Raw genomic sequence first — 19573 nt, 5'->3', positions numbered from 1 at the left:
AACCCGTTTCCTCGGCAACGATTTCAAGTGAAAATGCAAAACATTGGTTGCGTTTCGGGAGTTTGTTAACATGACAGCGCTGCTCGGAGACGCTGAGAACGCTACGCTTTTTAACGGCTCCCGAAGTGGAACTTTTTGAAAATGCCCGGGCGCCGGCGCCGTGCAGACGAGTCAAAGCGACACCGACTGAAAATACTCGGGTTCTGTCAGGAAACCACGGCCGGAGTTCTTCTTAGACTGCAGACACCCGTTACCAGTCCTGTTGCAATCTCAGTGAATCAAACACACAGTTCACCAAAGGCCAAACTCCCAGAAGTACCCACGCACCCGAGTAAGGACACACTTCCACTCAACACATCAAATATTCACACCAGAGAAGAACGGTGTTCATACAGCAATGGAGAGACGAGCGAGAGACAGTGAGACGGACAGACTGACGTTTGAAGAGACGGGTGGACTGATGCATAGACAGAGCGGTGGGCAGGGTGGTGGATAAGCAGAGGACAGACAGGAAGACAGAGCGGAAGATTGACAGGTGGACGGATGTGTGAGCAGACAGGTGGAAGGACAGAGGACAGACGTCGCTCTGGTCGCTCCACTTTAGATCCTGTCGGTTCTCGAGCCGCTGCAGCTTCTCGTCTTTATAAAATATGGAACAGTATGAAGCCGCCGCTGCTCCTCTGGAGGAACTCGGAGAACCTGATTCTCAGCCGTTCCAGCCTGGCAGAGTTCAAACGGAACAGAATGTCGGTCAGCGTTTCCTCTGAATGAAGTCGGCGATGTCTCCAACGCTCCCGAAGCTTCAGGCGGTTCCATTCTTCAAAAAAGCTTTAGGTCCCGTTTACACGAGTGACAGCGCATCGTTTTTACGTTTGTTTTTGCGTTTTCACGATGACGTTCTGATGACGATGTCGTTCCCATGTTGGGCTATGAGTTGGTGCTGTTGATTGTTTATGTAATGAAACCACACACACATGCACACAGAGAACAAAACACTGGGAACACCACATTTGTACGAACAGACGATGAATTGGATGAAGTTCGAGCGACTCTCAACTGTAAAACTACCAGTACAGACGACACACCTACAACAGACCAGGAGTTATGCCTCTCTGGAGGCCGCCATGTCTGCTATTGTCCATCTGCTCACACATGCAGTAGCGGCGTTTCCGCCGTCTGCTCTGGATGTAGTCCGAGTATTTTCTAAGAGTTCCACCTTGGGAGCAAATCTCAAAATGTTTTCAGAGTTGTCGTAGAAATGGACGAGTTGTTTGCATCTTCACAGAAAACGTTGTTGTGTCAGCGGGTCTCCGACTACAGATGTCACATATCGTAGATTTTAACGAGAAAAAAACTAGAAAAGTAGTGCTCTGTACTAAACACAAGACCGGACGGTAGTCTGCTTGTTCCAGGCGGGTGTTCTCACCGTTGAAGTTGACAGCGTGGATGTAGTCCAGCAGCAGGCGGCCCTCCACCGGGTCCATGTTGCTGCAGACGCCGAAGCTGCCGGGACAAAGGTCCTGGTGCATGTTGTGCAGAGCGTGGGCCATGGCGTAGACGGCGTCGATCACAAACTGGACCTTCCCCTCCTGCTCGTACGTCGAGTCGCGTCCAATCCTCTCCTCACCTGCAGCCGGTCGCATGTCAGGAGAGAGATCGACTCCACATCAGCTAGTGGGAGGAAGATGCTCTAGAATCTGGATGTCAGCTGAAGTTACTGCAGAGGCCGTGTGTGTGTGTGTGTGTGTGTGTGTGTGTGTGTGTGTGTGTGTGTGTGTGTGTGTGTGTACCTGTACATTTCTTCTTGTCAGGGTCCAGTTTGATTCCCGGCCGGGTCAGTTTACACCTGAAGTCGTCCTCCCAGAACTCAGCGAACCAGATGTTCCTGCGGTTGTTCTCCAGAGAACGGGACATGAAGTACTGATCAAAACCTGTACACACACACACACACACACACACACACACACACACACACACACACACACACACACACAGTTCCAAAGATATAAACAAAGCTGCATGTCAGAGTCAGCGGTGGAGGACTTTTCCTGCCGTTACCGTCGATGGAGGCCCGTTTTGGCAGGATGGTGACGGCGCCCTCGGCGACGTCCTCCAGCTCGGTCACCGGCGAGCTCTTCGCCCCCCAGCTGTCCGACCCAACGAACAGGAGGTGACCCGTCAGGTTGGCTCGTTTCGCGGCCTCGAGGACACGCCTGGCACACCCAGATGTGGAGAACCCATCATAACACAGTGAGTTACCAGTTCTAGCACTGCCGGGTGTCACCTGCAATCTTTCTGATAGGACATGTGATGTTCTACGATCCGAGCCAGAGGGAGCTTGTCGACGGTGAATTAAAGAGGCACCAGCATGGAGCCTTGAGGGACCCCACAAGTGATTTTCATAGGCTCAGATTCATAATTACCTGTTGACACAGGATATCTTGCAAGAGTCAAACCAGTTTAACACAGCGGAAGAAATTCATAGTTATTGTCCCTCCGTTCCGTTAAATACTGGGTTCTAGCTTTGGTATTACCTGAGCTGCTGTTTCACTCTGTTCTCCTGAAAACGTTGACCTTGGTCTCTCTCTCTCTCTCTGGTGAAGTATCTCATCCCCGTTTTGTTTTTGAAGAAGTTTACCAGTTACAGTAAACACGTTCTCGCTGCAGTTGTCCGGTTAGTGTCAGTCGCTTGTCTGGTAATGTTAGTCGGGGTTTTACCTGATGTCGTCCTCGTTAGCGAAGATGATCACTCCTCTGGCGTTACTCGTCTCCATCAGACGTTTGACGATCTTGTCAAACTCTCCGTCTGTCGCCTCACGATGAATCTTCACCGACTGAGCGATGCAGACGCCACCTGGTGAGACCAGAGAGGTACTGAGAGGAGGAGAGGCTCAACGGAGTTCCACAGGGTTCTATATTGGGGCCACTTTGTTGTTCTGTTTTCATCTTTGCTGGAATTGTTCTCTTTTCGTCAGACAATGTCCTTCACTGTCTCAGTTTGATTCTCGGGCTTTTGACCATGTCTGAGACGCTGCGCCTGCTGTTATTGTTTCTTTTACTGTATGTTATTGCTTTATTACCAACTCTTTTAATGTAATTCCATGAGTCTATTATGTGAAGCACTTTGGCTTCTTTTTGTAAAGTGTTATAAAATGATAGCTGACTTGACTTTAGGTTTTTTTCTCTTTGGACGCCGACACTGAAATACTAGATTATTGTACTCATATTGCATCAGGGGAGAAAATACGGAAATGTTCATGTTGTTATTTAACAGGAAATGTAAAAACTAAACAAGCTATTTGTACATTATTTGAATGGTATTTAATATTTGGTACAATAACTCAAGATCCAAGCAAATGTGACGATGGTGTAGTGCGTACGCTTAGCAGCAGCGTTTCCACCGTCTACACAGAGTTTTCGAAAAGATGCGTTTCCCCCCGTTTCTATGGAGACGGACAAGGAGTATTTTCAAAAAGTTGCGTTTTCAGTGGCCGTTGTGGGACCCCCAAATGCAGGTATAGTGTGAACTTTAAAACGATGAAACTCTGTGGGCTTCTGGGGGGTCGGAGGACAGGGGGGGTTGGAGGATAGGGGGGGTTGGAGGACAGGGGTTGTCGGAGGATAGGGGGGGTCGGAGGATAGGGGGGGGTCGGAGGATAGGGGGGGTCGGAGGACGGGGGGTCGGAGGATAGGGGGGGTCAGAGGACAGGGGGGGTTGGAGGACAGGGTGGGTCGGAGGACAGGGTGGGTTGCAGGACAGGGGGGGTTGGAGGATAGGGGGGGTCGGAGGACAGGGGGGGTTGGAGGACAGGGGGGGTCGGAGGATAGGGGGGGTCGGAGGACAGGGGGGGTTGGAGGACAGGGGGGGTCGGAGGTTAGGGGGGGTCGGAGGACAGGGGGGGTCGGAGGATAGGGGGGGTCGGAGGACAGGGGGGGTTGGAGGACAGGGGGGGTCGGAGGATAGGGGGGGTCGGAGGACAGGGGGGGTTGGAGGACAGGGGGGGTCGGAGGTTAGGGGGGGTCGGAGGACAGGGGGGGTCGGAGGATAGGGGCGGTTGGAGGACAGGGGGGGTTGGAGGACAGGGGGGGTCGGAGGATAGGGAGGGTCGGAGGACAGGGGGGGTTGGAGGACAGGGGGGTCCTACCAGCCTCTCTGGAGATCTGCATGAAGGCGTCGACTCCACTCTCTCCGTAGTTTCCCTCCGAGGCCAGCGTGGAGACGTAGTTCCAGCCCAGAGCTTTGACGATGTCCAGCATGGCCTGAGCCTGGTAGGAGTCCGGAGGAACCACCCGGGAGAAGAAGTCGTACCGATTGTTGTCGCTGAGCTCCGGGGCCGTGGAGGCGTAGCTCACCTGAGGGATCTATGGGACGGGAAGACAATCTGAGATCTGGAGGCAGGTGAACCTAAACCAACCGCTCACTGCTCAATAAGTCAACATTTTGAATTCCTGCTCCGCAACGGAACCCGGGTTTGAATCCCTCCTCACAATGAGCTCCTCTCTTTCTGTCTGTATCGTCTTTTCATTTCAGAAAAGTTTCACGTCCACACGGCAACATTCTGAAAACAATGTCCATTTCCAAGGCAACAGCAAAAACACTGAAGAGATGTTGTGTTCATGTTGGGCCACTAGTGGGAGCTGTTGTTTGTTTTTGTAATGAAACCACACACACACACACACACACCCACACACACACACACACACACCCACACACACACACACACACACACACACACACACACACACACACACACGCAGCAGAGTTCAACAGGCGATAAATATTAACACTGGGAGAACACGGACATTTGCAATTTGGACTGTCAAAATAAAACCACCAAGTCCAGGAGAATATGGACTGGGAGTCATGACATCACGGAGGAAACTTTGTTCTGATTGGCTCTACTGAGCATGTGCAGAACTCTTTACTATCTACATGGTATCCATGAGCAGAGGCAGCGTTTCTGCTATCAAGCTTTTTCAGAAAATCTCATTTCCACCTATTTACACAACATAGACGTACGATATTCCTCTTTCTCTCTTTTTCACAGAGCTGCTGAAAAGTGTGTGTGTGTGTGTGTGTGTGTGTGTGTGTGTGTGTGTGTGTGTGTGTGTGTGTGTGTGTGTGTGTGTGTGTGTGTGTGTGTGTGTGTGTGTGTGTGTGTGTGTGTGTGTGTGTGTGTGCGCACTCAGGTGATCTCCATTCCACTAATTGTGAGGCGTTGAGCAGCGACTGGCGGTTGAATTGGGTCAGTCACCGTAAAGCGGGCGAATGTTTATGGAACCGCTCATTTGTAGACATGTTTTAACTAATTATCATGATTGTGTGGAAAAGTCTTTACACATTCTGTAAATATGACCACGATTCTTTAGATCATACCTGGATCTTTATGACCTGACCGGGAACCTTCAAACTGAACACAAACTCTTCAAAATAAACTTGAATAGTTACTATCAGACATGAGGTAGTCTGTCTAAAATTAAGGTTTTTAAGTGAAAATGTGACATTTTCACTGTATTTTGATCTCCGTTTACACGACTGCAGAGCTCAGAGCCACTGAAAAGGCAACTTTTTGAAAACGGCTCCCAAGGTGGAACAGTTTTACCGAAATAACGAGCCAACTTGGTGGTTTTATTTTGACAGTCACCATAACAATCCAACTTGGTGGTTTTATTTTGACAGTCACCATAATAACAATCCAACTTGGTGGTTTTATTTTGACAGTCACCATAATAACAATCCAACTTGGTGGTTTTATTTTGACAGTCACCATAATAACAATCACTTTGGTGGTTTTATTTTGACAGTCACCATAACAATCCAACTTGGTGGTTTTATTTTGACAGTCACCTTAATAACAATCACTTTGGTGGTTTTATTTTGACAGTCACCATAACAATCCATTACATTTTATTTGGTTATTATCAGCAAAACAAGCATAATTGTCCAGATTGTCGCTTAGATTTAGGAAAGTAAACGTTCTGCTGATAACCTAAAAAGAAACGGTAGATATAAAGCCACCGTTCAACCTGAAGACAGTGAAGGTAAACAGATACACACTGTGTTGTTGACTTCCACTCATCATAAACAGCATAACCTCATCAGGACGAGGCCTCTGGTGCCCCGTGAGGACAACCGGCATCCACTAACACCCAGTTTACACCGGAACAAGAACCCAAAAGGTAACACACACACACACACACACACACACACACACACACACACACACACACACACACACACACACACACACACACACACACACACACGCACACACACACACCGGATTAGTGTTGTGTAACAGCCCAGCCAAATGTGTGTCAGAGCCTTTATAAAATGAATAACAATCACATTAACACACATTGCTGAACGTGTGTGTGTGTGTGTGTGTGTGTGTGTGTGTGTGTGTGTGTGTGTGTGTGTGTGTGTGTGTGTGTGTGTGTGTGTGTGTGTGTGTGTGTGTGTGTGTGTGTGTGTGCAGATTAATGAAAGGCTCCACATTAACAGGAGCAGACCTCGTTATGACAGCCATCATCATCATCACTGAGATCCTTCAGTGGAATGAAACAAACAGGAAGTCTTTAAAGCAGCCATGTTGACAAAACACACAAACTTTGTTACCACTTCTACTGTCTTCTACTGTCTTCTACTGTCCTCTACTGTCTTCTACTGTCTGGACCTCTCCTTGTAATGTGGGGAAATGTCCCCACTATCAACTTCTACCATCTTTAACTGATAACAACTTCCTCTGCCTTCATCTCTCTTCCACTGTCTTTCAATATCTTGTAACTTCTGTCAATAACTTCTACTGTTTTCTACTGTCTTGGATGTTTTTTATTGTGTTTTACTGTCAACGACTCGTGCCGTCTTCTATCTTCTACCATCTTGGATTTTCTTCAAATGTCCTTTACCACCGAGAAGTTTGTCTTCTACTGTCAACACCTCATACTGTTTTCTATTTTTTCATATCTTTGACTATCAATGGCCTCTACTGTTTTTCTTCTCTTGTGTTTTTCTGTCAGTGATTAGCACTGCCTTCTAGCGTCTACTGACTTTTGTCAACATGTTCTACTGTCGTTCACTTTCATTATCTTCTATGAGCTTCACCGGTAGAACCCTTGAACCTGATCTGAACCGACAGTCGTCCTTTTATCCCACAAAGTGTCTTCTTGTCTTCTACTGAGCTTCTAGTGTACTACAGTGTGTATAATCCTATTGTCTTCCTCGCCTGTTAAAATGATTGATCTCACTGTGTCCTGTCTTCTATCGGAGTTCTACTCTCTTCCACGCTCTTTAATCTTCTGTTTTGATCTTCAATGTTTTCTAACGTTCACTGCCGTCTTTCACTGTCACTGTCTACTGTCATCTAATATGTATGAACTTCTCCTGTTTTCTATTAAGAGTATTACTATTAGTTACTACTACTACTCATCTAAATGTCTTCTAATGTCGCCAGCACCTTCACTGTAAACATCACTAAAAACTATTCTGCAGTGAGTACTGCAGTGGAAGGACGAAACAGGTCTGAGTTCTATTGTCTGTCCCTGGAAACACACACACACACACACGCACCCACACACACACACACACACACACACACACACACACACACACACACACACACACACACACACACACACACACACACACACACACACACACACACACTCACTCACTCACTCTAACAGTCATTAAAAGCTTTCATTAGAGTCAGTCAGTCATCCAGACACAAACTGTCTATTTAAAACACTAATCCACCAACCAGACTGTTTCATCCACCGTGTGCCTGATACTGTCTTCTACTAATGTCTACTGTCTTCTGTAGTTGTCTAATGTCCCTTAATGTTTTCTATTATCCTATTCTTTTGTCTATTGCCTTCCTCCATCTTCTACTGTCTTTCACTGTTATCTACTATCTAATGGTGTTCTCTATATATTCTACAGTTCTCTAATGTTGTCGACAATCTTCCACTGTAGTTTATTGGTTTCCACTAGATTCTACTCTTGTCCACTTTCTTCAATGTTTTACTGTCTTGTTCTATATTCCACTGTTTTCGATGGTTGTCTTTTGATATCAGAGACCTCTATTCTTTTTTGCTTCAACTGGTTTCCTGCTGTAAACTCCTTCCTACCTTTGATGTTTTCTGCTGTCGAGGTGTTACCTGTACGTTCCCAGGTGTCACCTGTACGTTCCCAGGCGTCACCTGTACTTTCCCAGGCGTCACCTGTACTTTCCCAGGTGTCACCTGTACGTTCCCAGGCGTCACCTGTACGTTCCCAGGCGTCACCTGTACTTTCCCAGGTGTCACCTGTACGTTCCCAGGCGTCACCTGTACTTTCCCAGGTGTCACCTGTACGTTCCCAGGCGTCACCTGTACGTTCCCAGGCGTCACCTGTACTTTCCCAGGTGTCACCTGTACGTTCCCAGGCGTCACCTGTACGTTCCCAGGCGTCACCTGTACGTTCCCAGGCGTCACCTGTACGTTCCCAGGCGTCACATGTACTTTCCCAGGCGTCACCTGTACGTTCCCAGGTGTCACCTGTACGTTCCTAGGCATTACCTGTACGTTCCCAGGTGTCACCTGTACGTTCCCAGGTGTTACCTGTACGTTCCCAGGTGTCACCTGTACGTTCCTAGGCATTACCTGTACGTTCCCAGGTGTCACCTGTACGTTCCCAGGTGTTACCTGTACGTTCCCAGGCGTCACCTGTACGTTCCTAGGCATTACCTGTACGTTCCCAGGTGTCACCTGTACGTTCCCAGGCGTCACCTGTACGTTCCCAGGCGTTACCTGTACTTTCCCAGGCGTTACCTGTACTTTCCCAGGTGTCACCTGTAAGTTCCCAGGTGTCACCTGTAAGTTCCCAGGTGTTACCTGTACGTTCCCAGGCGTTACCTGTACTTTCCCAGGTGTCACCTGTAAGTTCCCAGGTGTTACCTGTACGTTCCCGGGTGTCTGACCTCTGCAGGTGTGTCGTTACCTCGAACAGTCGCAGGATGTTGGCCACCATGATGGACACGGAGCTGCCGGACGCTCCGATCACTCCCACCACCCTCTCCGGTTTGCGGATCAAGGGAGGCTCTCCGTTGGAACAGCGGATGTCGGACGTGTCCTTCTGGATGAGCGCCTGGACGAAGGTGAGCGACTGCTCCAGGGCGTAGGTGTCTCTGGAGCAGGTGTCCAGGATGCGGGCGCCCAGCGTGATGTTGGGCAGAAGCTCGGAGTCGCTGTTGATCTGGTCCAGTGCGTACAGCATGGCCTCCATGCGGTGGATTCCTTTCTCCTTCTTCAGCTCGCCACAGTCCAGCCCATGGGGGCCACGGGCATGGACGGGGAACAGGCCACCCAGAGTGATGTCGCCGAGAATCTTGATGGAGTGAGGGTGGAAGTGCTGATGAGAGGCGTGCACCTGGAGGACCCGTCCACCAATCCACAGCCAGAGGGACAGCAGGAGGCGGGGCCACAGGGCGGGGCCATGACAATGAAGATGCTGGACGAGGTCCGAGGAGAGGGTGGGGCCTGATGGTGTCATCCTGAGGTGATGATCAACAGACAGTTTTCATCATGGTGTGGACACCTGAGGAGAAATCAATCAATCAATCAGCCAATAAAGTAATAAGTCATTGATGAAAGATCAAACCAACCAACCCGTCAGGCAGCCGTTTAAATCAGAAAGCACCAGCTGGGCATCGCTGGCAGTCAGTGGCGTCGCGTCACTAACTAGTTGGTTTAGGTGAAAAAGAAGAGCAGTTTTTCTTTATTCTGAAGTGTGTCGACACACTGACCTGAGTGGAGGCTTCCTTCTCCATTTCTTTACTTCAAATTATAATTATCATACAAAAGAATAACCAACAGCGCCGACCTGTGGCCTGGCATGCTAACTGCATGGTTTTCAGATCGTAGCCATGTAAACGTGAAACTTTTCTGAAACAAAAACACAAAAATGATGTGTTTTCACTGGTTTTGTGTCGGAAGCCTCACTTCCTGTCTGGTTTTCACGGAGCTTTGGACGGTTGCCAACCTCTGGGGTCGACTTTTACTCTGGTTTTCCACACAAATTTTTTTTTTACTGCTTTTCTGGCTTCATGTTTCATGTTCAGGGCGTCATGGCTTGGTTGGTAGAGCGGTCGCCTCCCTATCGGGGGGTTGCAGGTTCTATTCCCATCTCTACCGGCCCACGTGCCGAAGTGTCCTTGAGCAAGACACTGAACCCCGAACTGCCTGTGCCTGTGTAGTGTGAGAGTGAGTGAGTGGGTGGTGGTGGCCAGAGGGCCGATGGTGCAGATTATCAGCAGTAGAGTTTTAACTTCAGTTTATTCTGTTTTAAGCTGATATCAGATCTGCTTGTCCGGGATATGAAGTACTCCAACACACCGCATCTTTCACGAGTTTCAAACCACAATTTTTTTCGAGTTTCGTTGCTCCGGCCGGGAAACAAACTTTCACTTTTATTCAGTGTCGCCTTCAACTTTCATGTCAATACTTTAGTGGACGAACATCTTCAGTTCAGGAAATCTGTCGATGCTGTATCCATGTTTCCTGTCTTTCAATGTTTTCGTGTCTTTTCATGTTCATCTGTTTTATGTGTTTCACTTTGATGCAATTTCTTTGCACCTGTAAAGCACTTAGTGCTGCTTTGTGCTTCAGCAAGAGCAAAAAAAAACTCCATAAAAGCAGTGAGTGGACGGAGATGGAGCAGAAAGTGAGCGTCAGGAAATGGACACACAGATGTTTTCTATTAGACAACGACACGAAAAAAGAAAGAAAGGAATGTTTGAAACGGCGTCCGATTGCAGAATGAACATAAGGAAAGTCTCAAATCCTCAAAACATCAGAAAAAACAACACGACATGGAAACACCAGCATGTGACATGTTCCTGAAAACATCATTACTCCTGCTAGTAATGAGTCAGGAACTAGTTATTAGATTAGGAACTTTTACTTTTCTCTCAGGTGGAACGATTGAGGAGTTGCAGAGCAGCTGTCACTTTTTCCTGCTTAATCTGGATCTGTCCTAAAGCACTAACGTCCAGATTATGGAGCATGTCCCTCCTATAACATCCAGATTATAGACCATCTGCCTCCTACCTTCCAGATTATAGAGCATCTTACTCCTATAACATCCAGATTATAGAGCATTTTACTCCTACCTCCCAGATTATAGAGCATCTTCCTCCTATAACATCCAGATTATAGAGCATCTTGCTCCTATAACGTCCAGATTATAGAGCATGTCCCTCCTATAACGGCCAGATTATAGAGCATCTTCTTCCTAACGTCCAGATTATAGAGCATCTTCCCCCTCTAACATCAGATTATAGAGCATCGTATTCCTATAACATCCAGATTATAGAGCATCTTCCCCCTCTAACATCAGATTATAGAGCATCGTATTCCTATAACATCCAGATTATAGAGCATCTTCCCCCTCTAACATCAGATTATAGAGCATCTTACTCCTATAACATCCAGATTATAGAGCATCTTCCTCCTACCTTCCAGATTATAGAGCATCTTCCTCCTCTAACTACAGATTATAGAGCATCTCCCTCCTGATCCACCCTCTACATTAGACGCCAGTCCCTCCAGCCACCAGAGTTAATGACTCGTCTGCATGTTGACTCATACCGTCGTTATTGTCACATCAAGATGTCCTGAGAAAATCCTTTGGGGATGCAGAGTTTGATTCCTGCGTTTGGAGGCTTGTGATGCATTATTTAAAACGCTGATGGGTTCAAATGTAAAAGTCAGAGAGTATTACAGAGGCTGTTTAAATTTTAACAGCCTGAATCCATCCAAAGCTCAGCCTGCTCTCAAAGTGTCATGATTTAACCCTCCAACATGCTGTTCCACCGTTTGATAGAACCGAAGCTTAAAAAAAACAAAAAGGTAACCGGAGCGGCTCAACGAAGGTTTATGTCAACAAATAGTCTGGAGTTAATTCAGGTTCATCATGAAAAGTCTGTCTGCTTTTTCTGTTTTAAAGAGTCCTACTCGCGTCTGAAGGGTTGAGGTGGAGTTAAATGTTTTACCTTCAAGAGTGGCGCTCTGGATCAGAGAACCTAAATCGTATTTCGAGGATCCGGTCAGTCAGGACCGGAGAGTCTTGGTTGGTTTAAAGGATCCAGGTGGAGTTGACAGACTGAGTGTGTTCTAAAGAGCCCAGCTCTGGTTTAAAGGGTCTTCTGTTGCGCTTCGGGGGTGTTTACACGATAATGGCGCTTGGAGTCACTGAAAACTCGACATTTTCAAAATTCTCCCAAGGTGGAGCTTTTTGAAAATGCTCTGTGGAAACGGGGGGGAAACACAAGTTTTTTTGGAAACGCTCCGTCTCCATGTCGACGGCAGAGACGTTGCTACTGCACGTGTGTTCCACACCAAAGGAGAGAAAAGTATTGAAACAAACGGACAAAAGAAAATCTTAGTTGTAATGATTTTTAATGAGCAGGCGGCGGCTCTACCATTTACATTTACTGGTCTGCATCCGGTCATCTGAAATAAACGCCGACCCGGCTTTGAGGTGTGGACGGGCGAGACGCACATCTGCGGAAAACGATGATGTCATCAACAGCACCCACTAGTGGCCCAACATGAAAACGACATGGTTTTCAGCACTTCTGCCATTTCCGTGGAGACAGACGTCCTTTTGAAAAGGTTTCCTCGTAAATGCGGAACTTTTCCAAAACGAAAACGCAAGAGTTTTGCTGAAACAGCAAGGAAACATTTATTCTTCAGGTTTGATGGTCCATTGGAGACTTTATGTGGTAATTATCTGTGGAATAATCAAATTGACAACCAATTCTAAGTAGAGGAAAGCAAACAGGGTCGGAGAATGTTTAAGAGTCCAGGTGTATTTTAAGAAGTCAAATTCCATGAGTGCCCGTCTGTTTTGTTTTTTTTTATATTCCACGAGTTACAAACAGAACCAAGTCTGGTTTTAAGACTAAGAAAATCTGTGTAAAGAAATCGGTTCTGCTCTGAGGAGCCTTGATCAGGTCTAAAGAATCCTGGTCAGAGTCTCTTTCAATAATCCAGCTCTGGTTTTCAGAATCAATCTAAAATTTAAAGATTTTCTTTCCAGAGTCCGAATCTAAAATAATGAATCAAATCTGGAAAAGAAATCCATCTGTTCGGGTTCTGGGCTTCTTTAAAATAATCTACATTTTAGAGTATTTGATTCCTGGTCAGGTGCAGAAAGAAATGGTTTAAAATGTGGGATTAAGGAGGTCATGTTAAATGTCTGGGTCTGGTTTCGTTTGACGTAATCTTAGATGAAGGTTCCAGACGGTTTTCTTAACTGATTGACACTATATATTATATGTAGGAGGGTTTTTTTCTCACATCAGATTTAATTCGAAAAAAAAAAGAGCAAGATACAGTTTAGAAGTTTTTAACGGAAACATCAGGAAAAAGACAGAAAATGATCATTAAAAGCTGCAAAGATCAATAATTAAACTCAAATCATGAGAAAAACGAGATTATGAACCGAGAGGTTTTTGTCAATATGTCAGCCTAACGAATAATAAGAATAATTCATAATTAATCTCAATCGTATTGATTCCGTTATAACGAAGTTCAGTTTAGTTGATTGTTTTAATGAAAAATCCTCATGTTGGATTATTAATCCGGTTAAATCTGGGAGAGAGGGGCAGTGGGTTCGGGACTCACCGTCTCCTCCCGGTCCGGTCCCGCTCGGTCCGGTCCGGAGGTCCGCAGAGAGCTGCCCCGGTCCCGGTGCTGCTCCGGTGCTGTTCCGGTGAGTCTCCTGCCTTCAGCCCGGCGCTCGGACGCTGCGGGGCGGGGAGAGAGAGCCGCTCCGCTCCGCCAATCAGCGGAGAGCTCCGGGTGTGTGTGTGTGTGTGTCTGTGTGTGTGTGTGTGTGTGTGTGTGTGTTTGTGTGTGTGTGTGTGTGTGTGTGTGGCTATTGGGCAACACAGCAACGCAACACGAGACAACTTTTTAGGCAACACAACTATGACGCAACAACAGAGCAACACAACTATAAGGCAACACAGCAACAATTATCAGGCAACATTCAAAAGCAACACAGCAATGCAACTATTAGGCAACACTCAAAAGCAACACAGCAATGCAACTATTAGGCAACACAACAGAACAACGTAGGAACACAACTATCAGGCAACACAGCAACGCAACATGAGTCAGCCTGCAACACAACACAGGGACACAACTATCAGGCAAAACAGCAACACATAGCTATCAAGCAACACAACAGAGCAATGTAGTGACACAACTACCAGAGAACACAGCAACGCAACATGGGACAGCCTGCAACACAACACAGCAACAACTTTCAGGCAATGCAACACAGCAACACAACTACTAAGCAACATGACTATCAAGCAACCATTGACCAGCACAGCAATGCAACTGAACTTATCGGGCAACACAACTATCAGGCAACAACACAGCAACACAATTATAAGGCAACAGAGCAACACAACTACCAAGCAAAACAACTATCAGGCAACACAACACCGCTATCAGGCAACAACACAGCAATGCAACCATCAGGCAACACAACACAACACTGCGCGTTGCCTGATAGTTGTGTTGCTGTTCCGTGTTACCGAATAGTTGCTTTATGTGTTGCATTGCTGTGTCGTGTTTATTTGCTGCGTTGCCTGATAGTTGTTGCTGTGTTGCCTGGTAATTGTGTGTGCTGTGTTGCCCGATGGTTTTCAGTCAAGCCACAATCAAGCTGTGTTGCTTGATTGTGGCTTGATTGTTCTGTTGCTGTGTTGTAGACTTTCTCGTGCTGCGTTGTTGCGTTGCCTGATAGTTGTGTCACTGTGTTGTTCTGTTGTGTTGCTCGAGAGTTGCACGACTGTGTTGTGTGGCCTGTGTTGCGGCATTCCATGATAATAGTTTAAGTCATGCAACTATCAAGCAACACAAGTATTGAGCAACACCACGGGGCAACATAGCAACCAGGCAACCTGTCCAGGTGTCCCGCAGGTGTTTGATTGTTTACCTCCTGATGTTTAATCCCACTTTGATCTCGTCTCTCCCGCTGTCTGGATTAATGACAACATCTGCTGTTGCCGCGGGAACCGCAGCCTCCTGAATAATACAACAATAAAACTAAGTTTTCATTTGTTTTGACGAAGACAAACTCTCGTTTGACAGTCGCTTCGGCGTTTCTACCAACCAGTGAATGTCGTTCACAGCTTTTCTAGAGGAATGAAGACGGAAACAAAAACACCTTTAATTCTTCGGTCTGTGAATAAATGTCGCATTTTTTTTCTCCGATTTCCTGAGAAACTTTGTAGAAAGTAAATATCAGGAGGCCACGATATTTGTTCTGATTCAGAAGAGAACAAGATCCGCAGCTTTTCTAGAGGTTTGAAGAGCAGAAACTTCCAGTATTGAAATACTCAACATATTTGATCCTTTATCCAAATAACAAAAAAAAAAATTCATGATGTAATATTACCCAAAAAGGAAATAAATATTGTGGAAAAACAAGTATATTGAATGGGACCGTATTCATCCATTGAGGAAACAACAGCACTCTTAGTACTTGATTACATTATTGGAAGGTCTGATTACATTCAGAATCGCCCAAATTAGCATGTTATTGGTTGTTTACATGTAATTCTGATTCTTTTATTTGAGTCGTTTTACAAAAGGTTTTTTCTTCTGGTCACAAATGTCCTGAAAATGTAAAATAGCGTAAAACAAAAGAAGAAAAACAGTAATTATATTTTTATGGAACTTAAAATAACTTACGGGTTTAGTATATGTAGTTAGAATTGTACAAAAGTAAACTGTGTTATCGTCATTTTGAACACGTTTTGTGACTCGAGACAAATTTCACTTCTTGAAAAGTTTCAGTCTGGTAAAGAGTAATCCAGGTAACTAAACACTTAATACTTGAACACGTCAACACTTTTATTGGTAATCGGTTTCATTTGAAAGTTTCGTACCATCCCACCGTTGATCCCTGAGAGGAAGCAGGAAGTCTGAAATAAAAGCAGTTCTGGAGAACCTTCAGCTTTTCTTTCGGTTCCAGCTCTTTTCAAAGGAGCTTGTGAGCTGTTCTGTGGCGCCCCCTGCTGGCCTCACTCTTTATTTCACTGTCAAATAGAGTCGGTTTCCTTTCTGATAAAAGTTGAATCAAGATTTACTTTTCGAGCCAAATATTTCACGTTGTCATGTCGTGTCTATGAGCGATTGTCCCACAGCTGAAATATGAAAGTAAAAATAAAGTGATTTAATTCTTTTTAGGTTAAAATCGAACCAAAAGAAGAAAAAGGCACAAATAAGGAAAACGTTCAGTAAGTCCACAAAAAAGTTCCACCTGAGGAGTTCTTTATGTTCGTGATTTTTTTATAAAAAGTACAAGTTTCTGTTCATAACAGTCGGAGGATTTTATGTCACAGTGATAATGAAAGCTCAGCCTCTGATTGGCTGCCAGCCTCGGACCAATCAGTTCCCGCCCTCGCCCAGGCTGGCCTCTGATTGGTCGCTCCCTGTCCTCGGCCGCTTGCCGTGCGGCTGCTCCGGCGCATCGGCGTCTCTGAAGCCCTCGGGCGTGAGCCGGTACTGGACGGTGACCTTCGGGTGGGCCGGTGATTTGAGGATGGTGGCCAGCCGCCGAGGCCCCTCCCACTGGAGGAGGAGCCTGGTGGTGAGGGCATGGCCCCAGAGCTCACCGAGGGCGGGGACCAGCTGCGAGCTCCCGCCCTGCAGCAGCCGCGTGGTCATCTGGTTGGTGACAGCCACCGCGATGTGGTGGCTCGTTGCCATGGCGATGAGTTGCTGGGAGAGCCCACCCAGGAGGCGTGTCCTCAGAGAGAGGTCGTCGAAAAGCTGCCGGAACGGCGCCGCCACGCTGTCGATCACCAGGAGGCGGACCCTCGGCCGGTCTGCCAGGAGGCGGGGCAAGAGGTGCAGCTCGGCGAGCAGGTCGACGTAGTCATGGCAACGCACCTGAGAGAGGCGGAAAGAGACAGCCAATCAGGGGCAAGCTCAGGAGTTACATCACAGCTGGCGACGAAGACAGCGCCACACGTTGTTTAACCTCCTGAGACCTGAGCTTTGGTCCATTCCTCATGTTTGAGTCTATTTACCAGCAGGACGTTGGACAGGACGGTTTCCACGGTGAAGCTCGTCATGGCGGCACGTTGCTCCTCGTCCTCGGCCAATAAGGAGCAGTGTCTGACGGCGGCGGCGGCGATGTCCACGGCCCTCTGGAGCACGAAGGTTCCCTCGGTATCGATGAAGACGACTTGACCTTCGACCCCGCCGAAGCACTGAGGCACCTGAACGTCCACGGCGAGCTGCAGGCTGAGCGTCAGAGAGTGGCTACGTTTGTCTTCAACCACAAAAATATGAATTCTGTAAGATGTCATCAGGTGAGAGAAGAAATGCTAAAATAACGCCATCTAGCTGGCGGAGGAAGGAGCCAATCAGAGCTCACGCTCTTTGATCGGTTGATTTTTGTGGCACCAAATATAAGAAAGCGTCACGTTGAGCAAATGTGCGCATGAATATTCGTGACATCACTTTCTGGATTTCATTTCCCTCGGTTCTTTATTTTTCAACTGGAAAACGTTTTAAACTCGCTGCGAAACAGGAAGAACATTTTAACTGAACACACTCCTTTTTATTGGCTTTTATGATGACAAACACTTTTTTTTTATTTTTTAATGTTTTACCATTTGACTTGACGAAACCTGATTTTATCTGTGAAGATATATTTATTCATTTTAATACATGTACAATGTTTAAAAACAAACGTAAAATTACCTGGAATTAAAATGTTGTTTTAAAGTGTCGATAAAATCAGCAAAATCAAATGTAACACCTTCCTCAATTATAATTTTATGCTTTAAATCCTCCTATGTTTCCTCACCGGGTGCAGAACTAATGCACAGTGCTGTAAACATGTATTTAAATGTTGATGCATGAGTGTGTGTGTGTATCCGTCCCACCATAGTTGTGTTTTTCCGACTCCCGGAACGCCGCAGATTTCCGTAGTTTTCCCGATGGGAACTCCTCCGCCGAGAGCGGCATCGAGCTGCGAGGAGAACGTCACGATGCTCCTCAAGTCCTCCTCTTTCTGAAATAGCTCCAGAGCTGTCAGAGAGCTGCACAGTCCTCCTCCTTCACCTCCTCCTGCTGCTGCTCCTACAATCTGCAGTGCCTGCAGCGCCTCCTGCTGACTCAAACCAGCCTCTGCAAACAAAACTAAATTTTAGAAAAGCCCCAGTCACTGGATGGAAACAAGTCCCTCAGTCTTAGTTCACAGAGCAATGTTTTCAAGTAGAACTGGCCATATTCCATCTCCATGGAAACGGGGTACAGCAACTTTTTTTTGACATTGCTTCAACTTCGTTGCCGTGGAAACTGGAAAAAAACGCAACTTTAAGACAACGCGACTCCATCTTCATGGAAATGGGGGGAAATGCAACTTTTCTGTTAATGCGAAAATGGAACGTTCCCACCTACTAACTTTAAAGGTTCCCAGTTAAAAACTGTTTCAGTGAGACTTAAGGCGTTGAATAATCGATCCCAAATCTGCTTCTACCACTGTGCCATCGATGGAATCTTTTTTAATAAATCCTTAAATATACTAATTTCATGTAGTGTCTCAACGCCGAATTCATTCAAATGTTTGAAAGAATCACGTCAATGGGTTTTTAGTGTTTTAAACATTCTTGTGATTAGTGACTGTGTTTAATCTTAAATCTACCAAAAAAGAAACCGAGTTCTGTGCAGTCAGAAGTTTCGTTTACTGTATTAAAATGATGATTAAGAAAATAAGTCTGCATATAAATTCAGTTATCCGGCTAGTTTTCCCCTGACTGTAAACACAAGTGGTGAGTTTTAAGGTGATATTTATTCCACGGAGAGGTTTTAACCGTTTTGACGTCACTAAGTTGGACATCTGAGAGCTAAAAATTTAGATATTTTGACTGGAGTCTGGTGGAAGCGGGGGAGGACCGGGGCAGCGGGGATACCTTGGCCGAGTTGCGGGGCGCTGAGGTGCAGCAGGTCGGCGGAGGACTGGAAACCAGCGCTGAGCAGTTTGACCTTGACGCTGGAGCTCAGAGGCAGACTGGAGAGCGGCCTCTGCGGCCCCTGCATGCTCGCTGCTAATTGCTACTACTAGCACAACATGAAGCCATGACAGCTCTCCCGGCATGCATTTCACTGGACATGAGTCGTGGCGTCCCCCAGGGGTCAGTACAGGGTCCCAAACTCTTCAGAGTGATTCTCTTTTCTTTTCTTTTCTTTTCTTTTCTTTTCTTTTTATTTTCTTTTATTGAGGGCCCTAATCTTGACCCATTCTAAATTCAGGAAATCATCACCACAACCAAAAAATGTTGAAGGATCCCCATAACACACTATTTGTAAAATACAGTTTCTTTGTCATATTTTGTAATGATCAGTTCCTTTTCACTGAGGATAAACACACTGTCTCTGGGTGTTTGACGGACTGGTGTCCCTTCAGCTTGTGTTTTTTTCTCCCCGTTTTATTAACTCGTTTTTCACCATTAAAAAAAAGTAATGACCAAATTTCCCCATGTAGGGTTAGAAAAGT

At 46.3% G+C, this 19573-nt stretch overlaps 2 protein-coding genes across 3 annotated transcripts in view; both read right to left on the bottom strand.

Annotated features, from left to right (window-relative positions):
- grm6a (glutamate receptor, metabotropic 6a) overlaps positions 1–13792 on the bottom strand; it is a 28149-nt gene extending 14357 nt beyond the window's left edge. Inside the window, exons 1-7 of the mRNA XM_080469080.1 lie at positions 13669–13792; positions 8981–9577; positions 4146–4362; positions 2719–2854; positions 2059–2213; positions 1791–1931; positions 1427–1627 (exon numbers count right to left, since the gene is read on the bottom strand). Of these exons, the coding sequence (XP_080325206.1) occupies positions 1427–1627; positions 1791–1931; positions 2059–2213; positions 2719–2854; positions 4146–4362; positions 8981–9532 (1402 nt within the window). The 5' untranslated portion in view covers positions 9533–9577; positions 13669–13792. The remainder of the gene's footprint in view (positions 1–1426; positions 1628–1790; positions 1932–2058; positions 2214–2718; positions 2855–4145; positions 4363–8980; positions 9578–13668) is intronic.
- A 1685-nt stretch (positions 13793–15477) lies between these two features.
- rad51c (RAD51 paralog C) lies at positions 15478–19190 on the bottom strand. Of its 2 annotated transcripts, none has more exons than XM_080469082.1 (4): positions 18990–19190; positions 17961–18204; positions 17097–17313; positions 15478–16956 (listed from the first exon to the last, which is right to left on the bottom strand). In XM_080469082.1, the coding sequence occupies exons 1-4, from the start codon at positions 19114–19116 to the stop codon at positions 16453–16455; spliced, it is 1092 nt and encodes a 363-aa protein (XP_080325208.1). In that variant the 5' UTR covers positions 19117–19190; the 3' UTR covers positions 15478–16452. The 2 variants fall into 2 exon arrangements, with proteins under 2 accessions (XP_080325208.1, XP_080325207.1); XM_080469081.1 differs by having other exon boundaries at positions 15896–16956; positions 17961–18216.
- Between the last annotated feature and the right edge of the window lie 383 nt (positions 19191–19573).

This window comes from Lipophrys pholis (assembly GCF_963383615.2).
Source record: "Lipophrys pholis genome assembly, chromosome: 8".
Lineage (NCBI taxonomy): Eukaryota > Metazoa > Chordata > Actinopteri > Blenniiformes > Blenniidae > Lipophrys > Lipophrys pholis.
This window is presented reverse-complemented; position numbering and strand designations above follow the sequence as displayed.